General features: G+C 45.3%; 1 protein-coding gene across 2 annotated transcripts in view; it reads right to left on the bottom strand.

Annotated features, from left to right (window-relative positions):
* The window catches only part of ZNF236 (zinc finger protein 236), a 461,432-nt gene that overhangs the window by 428,175 nt on the left and 14,084 nt on the right, over positions 1 to 19,173 (bottom strand). Inside the window, exons 2-3 of one of the 2 annotated variants that reach the window (XM_073631228.1) lie at positions 17,922 to 18,061; positions 4,789 to 4,953 (exon numbers count right to left, since the gene is read on the bottom strand). In XM_073631228.1, coding sequence (XP_073487329.1) covers positions 4,789 to 4,953; positions 17,922 to 18,061 — 305 coding nt within the window. Of the gene's footprint in view, positions 1 to 4,788; positions 4,954 to 17,921; positions 18,074 to 19,173 lie in introns of both variants that reach the window. The other variant, XM_073631227.1, reaches the window with a different exon arrangement.

A 19,173-nucleotide genomic window follows, 5' to 3' on the forward strand; every position in this document is an offset into this window, starting at 1 on the left:
GGGAACTATCATAATGACCTCCTGCGACAAAAGTCGCTCTAACGCTAGAAGGAGCGACTGCTTTTTCTCTGGGTCTCTGGGAACACTTGATCTGAGGAACCGAGAGGGGAATTCCTGAAACTCCAGCTTGTACCCTAAGGTTACCGTGGAGATTACCCATCTGTCCTGGAAGTCCTCCTGCCAGAGCTCTGAGAACTGTCGCAGTCTTCCCCCCACTCGAGTGAGCGGGGGCGCCCCCTCATGCAGAGGTCTTAGTGTTTTGCCTAGTAGGCTTCTTTCCCCAGGACTTCTTTTGTCCCTGGGGTTGACTCTTGTCTCTGGACCCCGATGGAGGCGGCCGTCGAGACTGCCTGGAGGCTGAAGCCCCCGGCGCTGGGGAAAGAGTCCGTTTGAAAGAGGGACGCTTACTCTTCTTCTTGACAGGTAAGAGAGTGCTTTTCCCACAAGAGATTCTCTTGATATAGTTATCCAAGTCCTCTCCAAACAACCTTGCACCACGAAATGGAAACCCAGCCAGTAGCTTCTTACATGGTGCTTCGGCTGACCAATTTTTCAACCATAGGATTCTACGTATATGCACCAACCCCAGTGAAAGACGGGAGGTTTGCACGATAGAATCTCTAATGGCGTCAACCACAAAGCATAAGGCCGCTGGAAGGTTAGCAAACCCCTGGGCCTGCTGTTCAGGTAATACTTTGATGACCTGCTTAACATGGTCTCTTAAGTATTGACAGACTCCAATCGCTGCTACTGCAGGTTGGGCCACTGATCCTGCTAAGGAGAAAACATCCTTCAATAGGGATTCCATCCTTTTATCTACAGGATCCCTGAGCATCTGAGCATTGTCTACAGGACAAGTCAGCCTATTATTTACGGAGGAAATGGCGGCATCAATAGCCGGTATTCCTCACATTTTAATAAACTTTTCTTCCATCGGATAAAGTGTTGAAAACTTTCTCGGCGGAAAAAAACGTTTGTCTGGGTGATCCCACTCAGAATAAATGAGCTTTTCAAGTAAAGTATGAACAGGAAAAGCATGTGCTGCTTGGAAAGGTTTCAGTGACCCCAAAGCAGAAGAGGATTCTTTAGCAGTTTCAGGTATGGGCAACTTAAATGTGGAGCGGACCAATCCAGTAAGGATCTGCACTAAGACTTTCTCCTCTTGGGAAGTCGCAGAGAGTCCCTCTCCACCTGATTCCTCCGAAGAGGAATCATCCGTCCCATCCCGATCCTCTGAAAGGGATTCATCTCCTTTATCCCAGAGCTCCTCTGTCTGAGGGTCTTGGGGAACAGAGGAAAGCCTAGTGCGTTTTCTTCCACTGAGTGAAGACGTAATCACGGCCATTAATCTTTCCTCTAGACCATTAATGGTTGAGGAAAAAACCTCTTGTGTAATATATACAGGGGCTGAAGTGCCAGAAGCAGGTGTAGCCCCTGACCCCGATGGCTCTCCCTGGCTAGCCGTCCCTAGCCCATCTTTAGGGGGGGGGAGGATGCTGCCGACAGGGGGCCCTCAGAACCTGAACGAGATCCCCTAGTGTCTCTGGTTCTTGGGGTGCTTGAACCTCTTCTATCCATAGTGCAAAGCAACAAGGTGTGAGGTATACAAATGAACACTGCCCGCTGAGCGATGTAGTCTGGCTAAAAGCCTCGCTACCCAATGCTCAGTCTGGTGTTACTTCAGTAAATGCTGCCTAGGAGAATGCCTGTCTCCCACCTTACATGCGACCGTCAGCTCTGTGTCTCTCAGAAGGCTGAGTGCACCTGTACAGAGTGCCTCTAATAGCCTGCAGCTGGCCTGAGTGGGAGTCTAAGCACCTGTGCTGACGTCCCGCCCCCTCCTCAACGCTTCCCGCGCTGGCCGACTCTCCTGTCATGCTTCTGGAGAAAGGCTGGGGATGGGGGGGGGGGGGAGGGAGAGAGGCTGGTAACAAGATCTGCCTGAATGGCTATCTTCAGAGATGGTGGCCATTAGGCCGCAGAGCCCGGGTGGTATAACCACTTTCTAGACCCCTGTGGCCCCTCTCTAGCCTGGGGGGGAACATTCAAACATGAAAAATCCCCCCTTCCATCTTACCTTGCAGCCTGCTTGAGACGCTGGGACATAAACAGCGATGAAAAAACACTGAGACAGACAGTCAGCATGTGCAGGTTTGTGCTCTTGGCAGCCCCCGGTGGTCACAATAGGCATAGCATGCATTTACCTTAAAGGAGAAAAGCCACTAGAACTCAAAAATTCTGTGGAATCTCCTCTTACCTTATCCAGCTGCAGGGTGCTGTTTACACAGACCCAATCTTCACCTCTCACGGTGGGCTCCGTTTGAAAAAACCGTCAGAGACTGGGGCCCCCTACGAATAGGGGGATCCAACAGTTCTGGGACCGTAAAGCACCTCGCCAGAAATTAGGAAGTTTAAAGCCATTTTCTGATCTGCGGGGTCCAGCTCTCTAAAAAGAGAAGCATTACGGGTAAAACCTCGTTTCTTCGGACACGAGGCCCGGGTACCATTCAATTCGGCCATGAAAAGACACTTTGAATGGATCCGGTTCGCCTGGCTTGCCCCAGTATAGGATCTTAGGATATTCCCTTTGGAGCTCAGCACAGGACATCTTTACACATCCATCACCTAAGACACTGGCGTAAAAACTGAGGTATCCCTGCAAGGGGGAGGGATTATATAGGGGGTTGAACTTCCTGATAGGGTGTGCCAGTGTCCAATCACCAGTGATACCTATATAACCCATCAGTAATTACTGAGGCTCTGTGTCCCGTGATGTTCGAGAAAGAAAAAGGACATCAATTTTGTTTGGGAGCCACGTCGCACGACCGCGCAATTGTCAGTTAAAGCAATGCAGTGCCGAATCACAAAAAGTGCTCTGGTCAGGAAGGGGGTAAAATCTCCCGCTACTGAAGCGGTTAATGTAAATGTGTTGATATTTATCTTTTTTAATAAATGCTACACTGTTTTTGACTTACTTCTGCGCTTTGGCTACTTTCTCTTCACATTCTACAGAACTAGAGTGCTGTAGTGAAAGCCATGCACATTCACACAAATTATCTACCAGAAGATGATTAGTAGCTACCTAATAAAGGACAGCACAAAAACAAAAATTCAAGAAGAGTTAAAAGCAAAGCTCCACCCTGTATTTGAAGTTTGGCCCCTGACGTTGCTGATCACAGTGCCATAATATGTTCGGATTGTTTTTTTTTAACCTTTTCGGGTCACTAAAAAGCTCCAATTCTGCTGTACCTCGCCACAGCCAGGTACGTCATATCCAGCCATCTATTGGCTCCTGGGATATGCGTCATCAATCCCACGAGTCGATGGGCAACCTACAGTACACCAAGTGCGCCTTGCTTTGTTCACACTGCGCAGGCACGAGATTGGGAGGTGCACACGCTGAGTAGCCAGCTACACCATTTCCTGGAGGGAAACTCCGAGCGGGCTTCAGATGCCTACACGAAGGATGGAAGCTCACTGGATCCAGTGAGGGTTCAGTGAGTTCAAATAAACAAATTAAAAAAGGAAACGTTTTCATTTTCAGCGTATGCCGATTTAGATTGCATAAGCTGCAACTATCACAGGAGTGATTCAATTCTTTTTTTTTTTTTTTAAAGGCCGGAGCTCCGCTTCAAGGCTTAGTTCACGCTGGCATTAATAGCAGGAGTTTGAGAGGTGTTTGACAGGCATTAAAAACGCCCCTCAAATGCCTATACACAAGATATAATAGATAGCACATTGTGCTGTTCACACTAAGCGTTAGCGTTGCGTCAAAATTGAAGCCTCATGTCGAGTCAGGAGGCGATTGAAGCCTTTGAATGAATGAATTAATTAATTAATGAAAGATTTGTATAGCGCTACAAATGCGAACTGAATCGCCTCAACACCTCCCATTCAAGTCTATGGTAACGCTTCGCAAACGCTCTGGCAGGCATTTTTGGCGCAGTATTGGTGCAGTTGCGGCGTGTTAAAATTAGTCAGTTTCCATTGTGAAGCAGTTTTAACACTCATCAAACGCTACGAAACCGTGAATAGGGTGTTTAGCGCTTGTAAAATACCCCATTTTAAAGCTGATTGACGCCTGTCTGATGCCCATACTAACGCCATAGGAGCGTTTGCTGAGCGTCAGTAATTTAGTCAAGTATAAACAAGCCCTAAGGAAAGAAATACCACTAAAAACATTTATACCTGTAGCTATTCAATAAGATAAACAGGATAGTCACATAACTTTCTCTGTGTGAAATAAATGTATACATAAGCAAAAGTTCAGTACGTCTTCAAATAGATATCTTTTCTGCAATTCTTTTTTCCATATTTTATAGTAAACTAGTAAATCCTACCACCTTACCACTAAGTTAAAGCATATCCGAAGGCAAAACTTTTTTTTTACTTTTGGATAGAGTGAAGAGGGATTAGAACACTAGTCAGTTTTTATTTCTTTCTGTGCCTCCATTAGGGAGATTCTCTTGTTCTATTTGTCCTGTTTACCATTATCATTGAAAAAGAAAGGAAATCCCAAATTTTGGGTTGTCCCCAGAAATTTTTTCCAATGGGGACACTAGTTCTGGTGACCGGGAGGGGGGGGGTTCCCTTAATTTGCAGGATTTCCTCTTATGTCCTGTTTGGCTATGGGACAGGGAGGAGAAATCTCCCCAATGGGATACAGATAACGGGAAAACATCTGACAGGGGTTATAGCCCTCCCTTGCTCAATCCAAAATGAAAAAAATTAAGTTTTGCCTATAGTTCTACTTAAGGATTTAAGACTTACATGCTGTGGAATACTTACCTCTTCTTTTTCATGCAGCATAATATGAGCTTTGAGACTGGCCACTCGAGAGAACTTTTTGTTACACGCTGGACATGCTGGGTGATCCATGTTATGTGTAGACTTATGAAGTATAAGGTTAAATTCGATATTAAAAGACATTGGGCACTGATCACACCGATGAGGCTATAAAACAAACATAAAATTACAGTAAACAAGTGAAATGTGTAAAAAATTTTACAAAACTTAATATTGTAACAGAGGGCAAAAAAAGGAAAAAGGAGAGAAACATAAGAGAGAAAGACTTCTCTATGCCCATTTACATGCTTGCCTAAAGAACAATGCCCTCTACAGAATCTATTTGGCCTCTCCCACAATTTTAGATGCAATGATAGTCTATAACTACTATTATACCTGTACATTTTGCTAAATTCCTCCCCTGCTAGATCATTCTTTTGAGAACCCTGTGTGAAAACGGATTTTCAAACATTGCAGCACACCCTGATTGTATTCTGCAAAGCAATACCTGAGTGTGTTGAGGCCCTTGAAGCAGCAATATTGCACTGTAGGACAGAGTATGTTGGCCTACACCTATGGTCAGACATTTAGAAAGCCAGAATTGGTTCAGGAGGCTTTGTGTTGCTCCAGAGGGCTGACTTGTACGAGAAGAACTACACTATATGCAAAAAATGTGTGGAACTTTACCATTACATCTATTTGAGCTGTTGAACATTCCATTCCAAAACTATGGACATTAATATAGCATTACATACATGTGTGAATGTGCTAAAATGCCCATACACAAAGCAATCTGTGGCCAATTTTAATTGGTACAATCAGTGACAGATCTCACAGTGCTCAAAAAAGTCCACACATCAAGTGTACAACCAAGGAATGGGATTTTATAAGGTTTTTAAAGCGTTTCTAAAGACTTAAGATTTTTTTTTAACTTAATGTATTCTATCATTCAGTCAATTAAGGTAAACAACCTTCTGTGCTGCAGGATCCCCCCAGTCCCCTTTTTCTTACCTGAGCCAATCTGATGCAGCGAAGTGCACAAGAGCAGCGGTCTCCCTCCTCACTGGGCAGATTGATAGTAGCGGGAGCCATAGGCTGCAGCTACTGTCAATCAAATGTTGTGAAGAGGGAGCAGGGGGCAGGGCCGAGTTGCAGGTCTGTATCAATAGACGCAGACTGGGTGGCTAAGGAGCGTGCTGGCATGAGTCCCCCATGGAAAGTGGCTTTTCATGGGGCACTCGGCAAAGAGGAGGGGCATGGAGTGCCAGCAGGGGACCCCAAAATAGGAGGATTGGGGCTGCTATGTGAAAAACCATTACACAGAGCAGGTAAGTATAAATGTTAGTTATTTTAATTTAAAAAAAAAATGTTTGATGTTACGTTAAGACCTGGCTTTATATACAGGGTCACATAGTCATTCAAGGACAGAAAAGAGCCTTCTCCCAACTCTTGCAGCATAGTTGTAAGCACACAATTGTTTAAAATGTATTTGTGTGCAATAGAACACAATAGCACAGTGGGAGGGATTCCCCCATCCACCTCAAATATGTGGATGGGGGAATCGGCACTTTTTTCATTCAACCCGCTGGTTGAATGGAAAAAAAAAAAAAAAAATGTAGATTTACGTTCAACTATGAAGTACAAGGGCATACAAATTGAAAGTGTTTAGGTTTGTATAATGTATAACCAGCCAAAGACGGTTCGAATCTTGGCCAGTTCAGCAGGAACCAGCAAAGATTCGAACCATGTATGGGTAGGCTGAATGTACCCAAGTCGATCAGCTTGGGTACAACCAGCCTGTTGGATTTTGCATGCCATGATCGCTAGCGGCTGTTTTAGCCACTAGCAATAAACACTGTGTTCTCCTTGTGGAGATTCCTTCCCCTGCCTACCCACCAAGAGAACACAATGGCTCCCCAGGAGGGATTCCCCCATCAACACTGACTTTGTTGATGGGGAAAAACCAAGTTAGACTTACCGGTAACTTGTTTTCCAGAAGTCTTTCAGGACAGCACCTGAGAGATAGCGACTCCACCCACCGGAAACAGGAAACATCTTCTTCCTCCAAACTTTAAAGGGTGGCGCCTCCCTACCATACCTCAGTTGTAGTAGAGAAGACCTCCGGCCCCGGCTGGAACACATAAACACATACGTTAGTCACAGCATAGTATATACAATACAATAGGGCGGGATGTTGCTGTCCTGAAAGACTTCTGGAAAACAAGTTACCGGTAAGTCTAACTTGGTTTTTCCCAAGGCATCTTTCAGGACAGCACCTGAGAGGATAACAGAGACTTACCCCCTTAGGGCGGGACAACAGCTTGCAGGACCTTTCTGCCAAATGCCTGATCATTAGCAGATGTGAGGTCCAGCCTGTAATGTTTCACGAATGTGTGAAAACTCGACCAAGTTGCCGCCTTGCAGATTTGTTCAGGGGTGGCACCAGCTCTCTCTGCCCAAGTGGCGCTAATGCTCTTGTTGAGTGTGCAGAAATTCCTGCTGGAGGAGACACACCTGCATGCGAATAAGCCTCTGAAATGGCTAGCTTCAGCCACCTTGCTAAAGAGATTTTAGAAGCCTGGCAACCTTTCCTGTTGCCTGAAAATAGCACAAACAGAGAATCTGAACATCTAAAGAGCTTTGTCCTTTCCAAGTAACATAACAAAACTCTTCTAACATCCAACATGTGAAAACAAGTCTCCTTCTCCCCTACTGGGTTGGGGCAGAAGGTCAGAAGTACAATGTCCTGAACACGATTTTGTACTGAAGCTACCTTTGGTAAGAATTTCTGATCTGTTCTAAGTATAACCCTATCTGGGAAGATAGATAAATAGGGTTCCTTAACTGATAAAGCATTAAGCTCACTGATCCTGCGTGCAGAGACCATGGCAATCAGAAACACAGACTTAAAAGTGAGATATCTGAGTGGCGCTTCTTCCAAAGGTTCAAAGGGACCCCTTGTTAGAGCCTGGAGGACTATCGACAGATCCCATTTGGGAAACAACTTAAGTGGTACTGGTCTGGATCTCGTAAGGGATCTGAAAAATCTGGTTACCAACGGATCTGAGGCCACAGATCTTTCTAGGAACACTGCTAGCGCAGCCACCTGTACCTTCAAGGTACTAACTGCTAGTCCCTTGTCAGCACCAACCTGTAAAAATTCCAGAATGGTAACAAGACTCCCTGGGTCCTGGTCAGATGAATTACACCATGTATTGTAAACCTTGCAGACCTTGGAATAGATATTTCTAGTCACCCTTTTCCTACTGGATAATAACGTTGAGATTAACCGGTTGGAAAAACCTTTGCTCCTTAAGAGCTGCTCTTCAGATACCAGACTGTGAGCGCCAAAGTGGCTACCTCTGGGTGATTTACTGGTCCCTGAAATAGTAAATCGTGCCTGAGGGGCAGATGCCAATAAGGCCTGACCGCCATTTTCAGAACGGTTGAAAACCAAGCCCTTCTTGGCCAAAAAGGCGTGATTAGGACAACCGGTACCGTTTCCCTTTGAATCTTTCTTAATACTAAGGGAATTAACTGGAATGGGGGAAAAGCGTAGCAGAGATGGAATCTCCATGGATACGCCAAGGCATCTGTTCCTAGTGACCCGTCGTGATTGCTTAGGGAAAAAAATTGCGGAACCAAGGCATTCTCCTTTGAGGCGAACAGGTCCACCTCTGGCAGCCCCCACTTCTCGACAATCATGGCGAAAACCTCTGGGTTCAGCGACCATTCTGCTTCCCGAATGGGGTTTCTGCTCAGGAAATCCGCTACCCCGTTCAGGGATCCCTTTAGATGGACTGCTGATAAAAGACAGCAAGTGTCCTTCTGCCCAACGGAGAATGCTCATAGCTAGTACTTGCAGCGATTTGCTCCTTGTACCTCCCTGCCTGTTTATGTAAGCCACGGCCGTGGCATTGTCTGTTAGTATTTGAACATGCTGGGCCCGAAGCCCCTGAGCAAATGACTTCAGAGCCAAGTCGATCGCCCTGAGCTCTCTCCAGTTTGAGGACTTGGTCGCCTCTTTCCTGGACCAGTTTCCCTGAGTGAAACCCCTTTCTAGGTGGGCTCCCCAACCCCAGGAACTGGCATCGGTTGTCAGCCTTTTTTCGATTGGAAAGGCCCAGACTAACCCCTCCGATAGGATATCCTGCCTTTTCCAGCATCATAGTGACCTCTTCACTTGGGTTGGCACTCTTACCTCTGAGTCTAGGGATTCCAAATTGTGATCCCAAGATCTCAGAAGAAAAGCCTGCAGATGTCTGAAGTGTAGTCTTGCCCACTGAACAGCTGGCATTGACGAAGTCAGAACACCCAGGGCTGACATGACCAATCTTACCGTCAGCTGCTGGTTGGTCTGCAAAAAAGACACTGTATCCTGGATTTTTCCTTTCTTCTCTGAAGGAAGAAAAAATTTTTTGGCTTACCGAATTTATTATATACCCTAGAAAACGAATCTCCTGAGATGGTTCCAGGGAAGATTTTTGGAGATTTAGGATCCAACCTAGAGACTCCAGATGGCTGCATGCTCTGCTTAAATTGCTCCTCCAATTCTTGAGGGGGCGAAAAATAGCAGATCGTCTAAGTAAGGAATTACTGCGATTCCCTGAAGACGCAGCGGAGCTAGGGCCTCTGCCATTACTTTGGTAAAAATTTGGGGTGCGGATGATAGCCCGAAGGGTAGGGCTCTGAATTGCAGATGCTGAATTCTGCCTTCCAACCTTACCGCCAACCTGAGAAACCTCTGGGACTGGGATGAGATTGGAATATGCAGGTATGCATCCTTTAGATCCACTGACGCCATGAAACAACCTGGAGTCAGAAGATTTCTAGCGGTGAAAATTGAGTCCATCTTGAACCTTCTGTATTTGATGGCTCTGTTTAGTGGCTTTAAATTTAGAATTAAACGAAATCTTCCTGATGGTTTTTTTACCAGGAAGACATGTGAATAGATCCCCTCGTGCCATTCCTCTGGTGGCACTGGGATTACTACACCCTGTTGCATCAGTTCCTCCAGAGAGGATTTCATGGCCAGGGCCCTTATTGAATCTCGAGGAGCATTTGTTACCAGAAACCTTCTTGGGGGGCTTCTGGAAAACTCGAGAGTATAACCCTGCGAGAGAGTGGTCAGAATAAACTGATTTGTAGTTATCACTGACCACTGCGGAAGAAACTCTCGTAATCTTCCGCCGACCCGCAGAGATGAGTCATTGTGAGTTTTCGGCCTGTGAAGGAGGACGGAAGAGAGTTCCGCCTTTGCCCTTCGCCTTTTGCGCGGACCAATTTTTTCTCCTGCCCTGAAACTTATTTTCCTGCTGTTGCGTTTTTTGAGGTCGAAAAAGACGTTTTGGGGTCTGCTTTTTCTTTTTGACCGGAAAGGACTTCTGTCTAGGATATTATCTAGATCAGGGCCAAAAAGAAGGTCACCTGAAAAGGGAATACCACAACGTTTACTCTTTGAAGCTGTATCACCTGGCCAGGTTTTTAGCCATAAAGCTCTTCTCGCAGCATTTGCTAAAGCTGCAGACCTAGCTGACATTTTGATAGCTTCAGCCGAAGCATCCGCAATATAAGCAACCGCAGAAATCAGGGTAGGAAAGGAATCTAAGATCTCCTGCTTGGGGGAATCTGCCACTATATGAGATCTAAGTTGGTTCACCCAGTATTCCAGATTCCTGGCTACACAGGTTGTGGCCATTGCTGGTTTTAAATTGCTCATGATTGATTGCCATGATCTCTTGAGCAAAAGATCCATGCGTTTGTCCATTGGATCCCTTAGAACACCCATGTCTTCAAAAAGACAGGTCTGTGGATCTTGAGACCTATGAAAAGGCCGCATCCAACCTGGGCACCTTATTCCACACCGCAGAAGGGTCCTCCCCAAAAGGGAAGCGCCTTTTGTGGGCTCTGGAAAAAAAGGGCTTTTTCTCTGGATCTTGCCATTCTTTAGTAATGGCGTCAGAAATGACCGAATGAACCGGAAATGTTCGCCCCTTAGGCTCATTTAACCCTGCATACATGCGGTCATGAAGAGATAACTCCTTCTTTTCTCACTTAAGCCAAGTGTAACATGGATAGCCTTAAGGAGTCCGTCTACCTCCTCTAGGGAAAGCTTAAATTTGGAAGGAGCCACCTCCGCTTCCTCACCCTCCTCCTCCGAATCTTTAACGGAAGGAGTAGGAGACTGCTCTTCCCTGATAGAGGGGCCTTCAGGTAAAGCTTCTACCATGGGGAAAGAAATAGAACCCTGGGAAGCCTCAGAAGTGGATGGCTGACTAGCAGCTGGATTAACCACTTGACGACCGCCTCACGCCGATGTACGTCGGCAAGGCGGCACGGACAGGCAAAATCACGTACATGTACGTGATTTGCCTTCCGCGGGTGGGGGGTCCGATCGGACCCCCCCCCGCCGCCCGAGGCGGTCCCGTTCTGTCCCCCGGCGATCAGAGACGAGGGGGAGGCCATCCGTTCGTGGCCCCCCCCTCGCGATCGCCGCCGGCCAATGGGAACACTCCTTTGCTGCTGTATGCTAAACAGCAGCAAAGGAAGTGATGTAATCTCCCCTCGGGTCGGTAGTTTCCGTTCCGGCCCGAGGAGAGACGACATGTGAGTAAGTGCACCAACACACACACACACACACACAGTAGAACATGCCAGGCACACATTACACCCCGATCCCCCCCCCGATCGCCCCCCGATCCCCCCCCAATCACCCCCCCCCCTGTCACAAACTGACACCAGCAGTTTTTTTTTTTTTTTTCTGATTACTGCTGTGTCAGTTTGTGACAGTTACTGTGTTAGCACAGTTACTGTTACCCCCCTGTAGGTCTAGGGTACCCCCCTAACCCCCCCTAATAAAGTTTTAACCCCTTGATCACCCCCTGTCACCAGTGTCGCTAAGCGATCATTTTTCTGATCGCTGTATTAGTGTCGCTGGTGACGCTAGTTAGTGAGGTAAATATTTAGGTTCGCCGTCAGCGTTTTATAGCGTCAGGGACCCCCATATACTACCTAATAAATGTTTTAACCCCTTGATTGCCCCCTAGTTAACCCTTTCACCACTGATCACTGTATAACCGTTACGGTTGACGCTGGTTAGTTTTTTTTTTTTTTTATAGTGTCAGGGCACCCGCCGTTTATTACCGAATAAAGGTTTAGCCCCCCGATCGCCCGGCGGTGATATGCGTCGCCCCAGGCAGCGTCAGATTAGCGCCAGTACCGCTAACACCCACGCACACAGCATGCGCCTCCCTTAGTGGTATAGTATCTGATCGGAACAATATCTGATCCGATCAGATCTATAATAGCGTCCCCAGCAGTTTAGGGTTCCCAAAAACGCAGTGTTAGCGGGATCAGCCCAGATACCTGCTAGCACCTGCGTTTTGCCCCTCCGCCCAGCCCACCCAAGTGCAGTATCGATCGATCACTGTCACTTACAAGGCACTAAACGCATAACTGCAGCGTTCGCAGAGTCAGGCCTGATCCCTGCGATTGCTAACAGTTTTTTTGGTAGCATTTTGGTGAACTGGCAAGCACCAGCCCCAGGCAGCGTCAGGTTAGCGCCAGTACCGCTAACACCCACGCACGGTACACCTCCCTTAGTGGTATAGTATCTGAACGGATCAATATCTGATCCGATCAGATCTATACTAGCGTCCCCAGCAGTTTAGGGTTCCCAAAAATGCAGTGTTAGTGGGATCAGCCCGGATACCTGCTAGCACCTGCGTTTTGCCCCTCCGCCCGGCCCAGCCCAGCGCACCCAAGTGCAGTATCGATCGATCACTGTCACTTACAGAACACTAAACGCATAACTGCAGCGTTCGCAGAGTCAGGCCTGATCCCTGCGATCGCTAACAGTTTTTTTTGTAGCGTTTTGGTGAACTGGCAAGCACCAGCCCCAGGCAGCGTCAGGTTAGCGCCAGTACCGCTAACACCCACACACGCACCGTACACCTCCCTTAGTGGTATAGTATCTGAACGGATCAATATCTGATCCGATCAGATCTATACTAGCGTCACCAGCAGTTTAGGGTTCCCAAAAACGCAGTGTTAGCGGGATCAGCCCAGATACCTGCTAGCACCTGCGTTTTGCCCCTCCGCCCGGCCCAGCCCACCTAAGTGCAGTATCGATTGATCACTGTCACTTACAAAACACTAAACGCATAACTGCAGCGTTCGCAGAGTCAGGCCTGATCCCTGCGATCGCTAACAGTTTTTTGGTAGCGTTTTGGGGAACTGGCAAGCGCCAGCGGCCTAGTACACCCCGGTCGTAGTCAAACCAGCACTGCAGTAAGACTTGGTGACGTGGCGAGTCCCATAAGTGCAGTTCAAGCTGGTGAGGTGGCAAGCACAAGTAGTGTCCCGCTGCCACCAAGAAGACAAACACAGGCCCGTCGTGCCCATAGTGCCCTTCCTGCTGCATTCGCCAATCCTAATTGGGAACCCACCGCTTCTGCAGCGCCCGTACTTCCCCCATTCAGATTCCCCAACCAAATGCAGTCGGCTGCATGAGAGGCATTTTCTTTATGTCCTCCCGAGTACCCCTACCCAACGAACCCCCAAAAAAGATGTTGTGTCTGCAGCAAGCGCGGATATAGGCGTGACACCCGCTATTATTGTCCCTCCTGTCCTGACAATCCTGGTCTTTGCATTGGTGAATGTTTTGAACGCTACCATTCACTAGTTGAGTATTAGCGTAGGGTACAGCATTGCACAGACTAGGCACACTTTCACAGGGTCTCCCAAGATGCCATCGCATTTTGAGAGACCCGAACCTGGAACCGGTTACCGTTATAAAAGTTAGTTACAAAAAAAGTGTAAAAAAAAAAAAAAAATATGAAATCAAAAAAAAATAGTTGTCGTTTTATTGTTCTCTCTCTCTCTATTCTCTCTCTCTATTGTTCTGCTCTTTTTTACTGTATTCTATTCTGCAATGTTTTATTGTTATTGTTATTGTTATTATGTTTTATCATGTTTGTTTTTCAGGTGTGTAATTATTTATACTTTACTGTTTACTGTGCTTTATTGTTAACCATTGTTAACCATTTTTTTGTCTTCAGGTACGCCATTCACGACTTTGAGTGGTTATACCAGAATGATGCTTGCAGGTTTAGGTATCATCTTGGTATCATTCTTTTCAGCCAGCGGTCGGCTTTCATGTAAAAGCAATCCTAGCGGCTAATTAGCCTCTAGACTGCCTTTACAAGCCGTGGGAGGGAATGCCCCCCCCACCGTCTTCCGTGTTTTTCTCTGGCTCTCCTGTCTCAACAGGGAACCTGAGAATGCAGCCGGTGATTCAGCCAGCTGACCATAGAGCTGATCAGAGACCAGAGTGGCTCCAAACATCTCTATGGCCTAAGAAACCGGAAGCTACGAGTATTTCATGACTTAGATTTCGCCGGATGTTAATAGCGCCATTGGGAAATTGGGGAAGCATTTTATCACACCGATCTTGGTGTGGTCAGATGCTTTGAGGGCAGAGGAGAGATCTAGGGTCTAATAGACCACAATTTTTTCAAAAAAGAGTACCTGTCACTACCTATTGCTATCATAGGGGATATTTACATTCCCCGAGATAACAATAAAAATGATTAAAAAAAAAAATATGAAAGGAACAGTTTAAAAGTAAGATTAAAAAAGCAAAAAAATAATAAAGAAAAAAAAAAAAAAAAAAAAAAAAAAAAGCACCCCTGTCGCCCCCTGCTCTCGCGCTAAGGCGAACACAAGCGGCGGTCTGGCGTCATATGTAAACAGCAATTGCACCATGCATGTGAGGTATCACCGCGAAGGCCAGATCGAGTGCAGTAATTTTTCCAGTAGACCTCCTCTGTAAATCTAAAGTGGTAACCTGTAAAGGCTTTTGAAGGCTTTTAAACATGTATTTATTTTGTTGCCACTGCACGTTTGTGCGCAGTTTTAAAGCATGTCATGTTTGGTATCCATGTACTCGGCCTAAGATCATCTTTTTTATTTCATCAAACATTTGGGCAATATAGTGTGTTTTAGTGCATTAAAATTTAAAAAAGTGTGTTTTTTCCCCAAAAAATGCGTTTGAAAAATCGCTGCGCAATTACTGTGTGAAAAAAAAAAATGAAACACCCACCATTTTAATCTGTAGGGCATTTGCTTTAAAAAAATATATAATGTTTGGGGGTTCAAAGTAATTTTTTTGCAAAAAAAAAAAACTTTTTCATGTAAACAATAAGTGTCAGAAAGGGCTTTGTCTTCAAGTGGTTAGAAGAGTGGGTGATGTGTGACATAAGCTTCTAAATGTTGTGCATAAAATGCCAGGACAGTTCAAAACCCCCCCAAATGACCCCATTTTGGAAAGTAGACACCCCAAGCTATTTGCTGAGAGGCATGTCGAGTCCATGGAATATTTTATATTGCGACACAAGTTGCGGGAAAGAGACAAATTTTTTTTTTTTTTTTTTTTTTTTGCACAAAGTTGTCACTAAATGATATATTGCTCAAACATGCCATGGGAATATGTGAAATTACACCCCAAAATACATTCTGCTGCTTCTCCTGAGTACGGGGATACCACATGTGTGAGACTTTTTGGGAGCCTAGCCGCGTACGGGACCCCGAAAACCAAGCACCGCCTTCAGGCTTTCTAAGGGCGTGAATTTTTGATTTCACTCTTCACTGCCTATCACAGTTTCGGAGGCCATGGAATGCCCAGGTGGCACAAAACCCCCCCAAATGACCCCATTTTGGAAAGTAGACACCCCAAGCTATTTGCTGAGAGGTATAGTGAGTATTTTGCAGACCTCACTTTTTGTCACAAAGTTTTGAAAATTGAAAAAAAAAAATGTTTTTTCTTGTCTTTCTTCATTTTCAAAAACAAATGAGAGCTGCAAAATACTCACCATGCCTCTCAGCAAATAGCTTGGGGTGTCTACTTTCCAAAATGGGGTCATTTGGGGGGGTTTTATGCCACCTGGGCATTCCATGGCCTCCGAAACTGTGATAGGCAGTGAAGAGTGAAAGCAAAAATTTACACCCTTAGAAATCCTGAAGGCGGTGATTGGTTTTCGGGGCCCCGTACGCGGCTAGGCTCCCAAAAAGTCCCACACATGTGGTATCCCCATACTCAGGAGAAGCAGCTGAATGTATTTTGGGGTGCAATTCCACATAGGCCGATGGCCTGTGTGAGCAATATATCATTTAGTGACAACTTTTTGTAAATATTTTTTTTTTTTTTGTCATTTTTCAATCACTTGGGACAAAAAAAAATAAATATTCAATGGGTTCAACATGCCTCTCAGCAATTTCCTTGGGGTGTCTACTTTCCAAAATGGGGTCATTTGTGGGGGTTTTGTACTGCCCTGCCATTTTAGCACCTCAAGAAATGACATAGGCAGTCATAAACTAAAAGCTGTGTAAATTCCAGAAAATGTACCCTAGTTTGTAGACGCTATAACTTTTGCGCAAACCAATAAATATACGCTTATTGACATTTTTTTTACCAAAGACATGTGACCGAATACATTTTGGCCTAAATGTATGACTAAAATTTAGTTTATTGGATTTTTTTTATAACAAAAAGTAGAAAATATCATTTTTTTTCAAAATTTTCGGTCTTTTTCCGTTTATAGCGCAAAAAATAAAAACCGCAGAGGTGATCAAATACCATCAAAAGAAAGCTCTATTTGTGGGAAGAAAAGGACGCAAATTTCGTTTGGGTACAGCATTGCATGACCGCGCAATTAGCAGTTAAAGCGACGCAGTGCCAAATTGGAAAAAGACCTCTGGTCCTTAGGCAGCATAATGGTCCGGGGCTCAAGTGGTTAACTAAAGAGTCACGAAAAGTCTGAATCGTGGCGTATAGTTCCTTCTTTACAGAGGCAACCAGATCATCACAAACCGAAGCTGATTCCTCCTTAACTAAAGAAGTGATGCATGTACTGCATAAGACTTTTTTCCAATTTTCTACCATTTTGGCCCTGCAAGAAGGACATCTCTTTTTTGGGTCAGAGCTTTTAGCCTGTGAGAGAAAAAACAAAAAAGGGAAAAAAACCAGGGGACCTTTTAGTGAGACCCGGTCTCAGCTACACAAGAATCACCCACAGGTGCACTAAGAAGAAACCAGTCAGCCTCTAGTGCCCAGACAGGCCCCTTGCCACTAGGGGGTAAGAAAAAAAGAAAATAGACCAAACCCAGGAAAAGGAAGAAAGGCAGACTTAAACTGCTGCTCCTACCTGAGCTTTACTGACGCCTGTGCCTGTCCCCACCGCTGCAGACGCTGAGTCCTCCATCTCTGGTATGCAGCTCCTCACTTGTGGCTTCATATGCCGCTTCCGGACTCCCATAGTGCATCTGCACCGGACCGGAAGCGGAAGTAGGCGCCAGTTCCTGTCCTCCCTCCTCCCCCCTTGCATCCACGCCGGAAATGACGCTTCTGCTGACCCAGTGACCCGCCTTGTCACTTCCGCCGCGCCTGCCGGCCAAAAAACATGGCGGCGGCGCACCGCCGCTCCTACGACCGCGCGGATCACCGGGTCTACGGCTCTCACCGAGCACCAGGAGGGGAAGAGGAGCCCGATTGCTACCACTGCAAAGGCTTGGGTAGGCCGGGAGGACAGCGGGTCTCCTAAAGGAGGAAAAAAAGAAAAGGAAGCCCTGTCTCCCAGGAGCATCTGAGAGACCTTGACTCCCCTTCAAAAAGATGTTCCCTCCGGGCCGGAGGAAACACAAAAACTGAGGTATGGTAGGGAGGCGCCTCCCTTTAAAGTTTGGAGGAAGAAGGTGTTTCCTGTTTCCAGTGGGTGGAGTCGCTATCTCTCAGGTGCTGTCCTGAAAGACGCCTTGGGAAATTAAGCAAATTTCCTGTGGTTGCAGGAAAGGAATTCGCTCTATGGCCAGACTTAGTTTATTAATTCACATGAATGTTCACTTAAGAAGCTGCTGGCTGTGAGCAACACCAATCCAAGGCTATGCGCTTTGATTTCTCCCAACTTTATATCTCTGAATAACAAGAAATTAATAGAAAGGATGTCACCAGGAAAACTTTCACAGTAATAAAAACCCAACAAATATTTTAACCCCTCTTTACACTATTCACCATCTACTCCAAAAAAATATTTTAGCTGGAGCTGGGCTTTAAATGTGTCAAAACACTCAAATCTTCTCACCTTATCATTCTTCTCATGATCCCGCATGTGTTTCTGGTACTGTGTCTCCTTAGGGAAGGATAACAAACAGATGTCACACTTGTAGGATGATCCATGGGAGGAGAAATTATTATTGTCAGCATTTGCTGTTAAAACTCCATCTGTAAGGATTTCTGTGTTAAAATATATATTTAGAAACAATTTTAATATATATAATATATTTATAATATACAGGTTGTTCGCAATTACAAATAAAAAGGAACACCCTTTCACTTTTAATTACGGTATTCTCTTATTAATATACAGTATATTACCATCCTACTGCTGTACACCTCTCTTATTCTAAGCTGGTTTGAAGCTAAAGGCATTTTTTTGCACAAGATGTGTTCATTTCTTTAATATTAAGTTTTAATATTAAAATATTAAGTTTTAATATTATTAATATTAAGTTATATTTATACAGCCAGTGAAGATCCGGCTTTTCCATGTGCAGCTGGATCATAATAGCTAGGCACATAGGGAATATTCTTTCCCTTTGTATAAATGTAAAAGGGAGGGGTTAGCCTAATACAGCCTGAGAACATCAGCAACATTTGTGTGTTTAAAAAGATCTAACTGTTTGGAAAAACATTGGGGGGGGGGGGGGGGGGGGATCAATCAATAATGTCTAACAACTTCTTAAATCAGCTGTTGCTTCCGGCAGCATTTTAAAACACTCATATCTATGCATTGTGTTGCTTTGCGCTAAACTTGCATTGTATGAAGACAATTCATTTGAACAGGCAAACATATACAAAAAAAAAAAAAAAAAAAAGATTTTATAGTGTAGTAAGCACCGGAAGAACTTAGAAATAATATCAGAAGTAAATTAAAAAAAGATGACACAAAAGGCGCAGCAATAGATAATAAGCCCCCGTGGTTCACTCCCTATAACCATGCTCTGACCACTCCCAGGGAAGCACGCTACAGTCAGCATCCAGAAGGGGAAGCACAGCACAAAAATCATACGTATCTCCTGGATGGCCTATCATTGCCACTATGGACAGCCACATTCTTTTGGATTCTGTTGATTCTTTTTTTACAACCTTTGGTCACTGAGCTCTCTGCCTTTAAAAAAAAGATTTAGTCCACATAATTGACATTTTAAGTGGGAAGAAAATGTTAATGTATATGTACAGTATGTATCTATCTGTATAAGAATTCATCAAATCTGTCTCCCTGCTGTACAATATTTCGTTTGCCAAGGGGTGGCACGTTTGCAGATGGGGTTCTT

The sequence above is a fragment of the Aquarana catesbeiana genome, linkage group LG05 (assembly GCF_042186555.1).
Source record: "Aquarana catesbeiana isolate 2022-GZ linkage group LG05, ASM4218655v1, whole genome shotgun sequence".
NCBI classification, from domain to species: domain Eukaryota; kingdom Metazoa; phylum Chordata; class Amphibia; order Anura; family Ranidae; genus Aquarana; species Aquarana catesbeiana.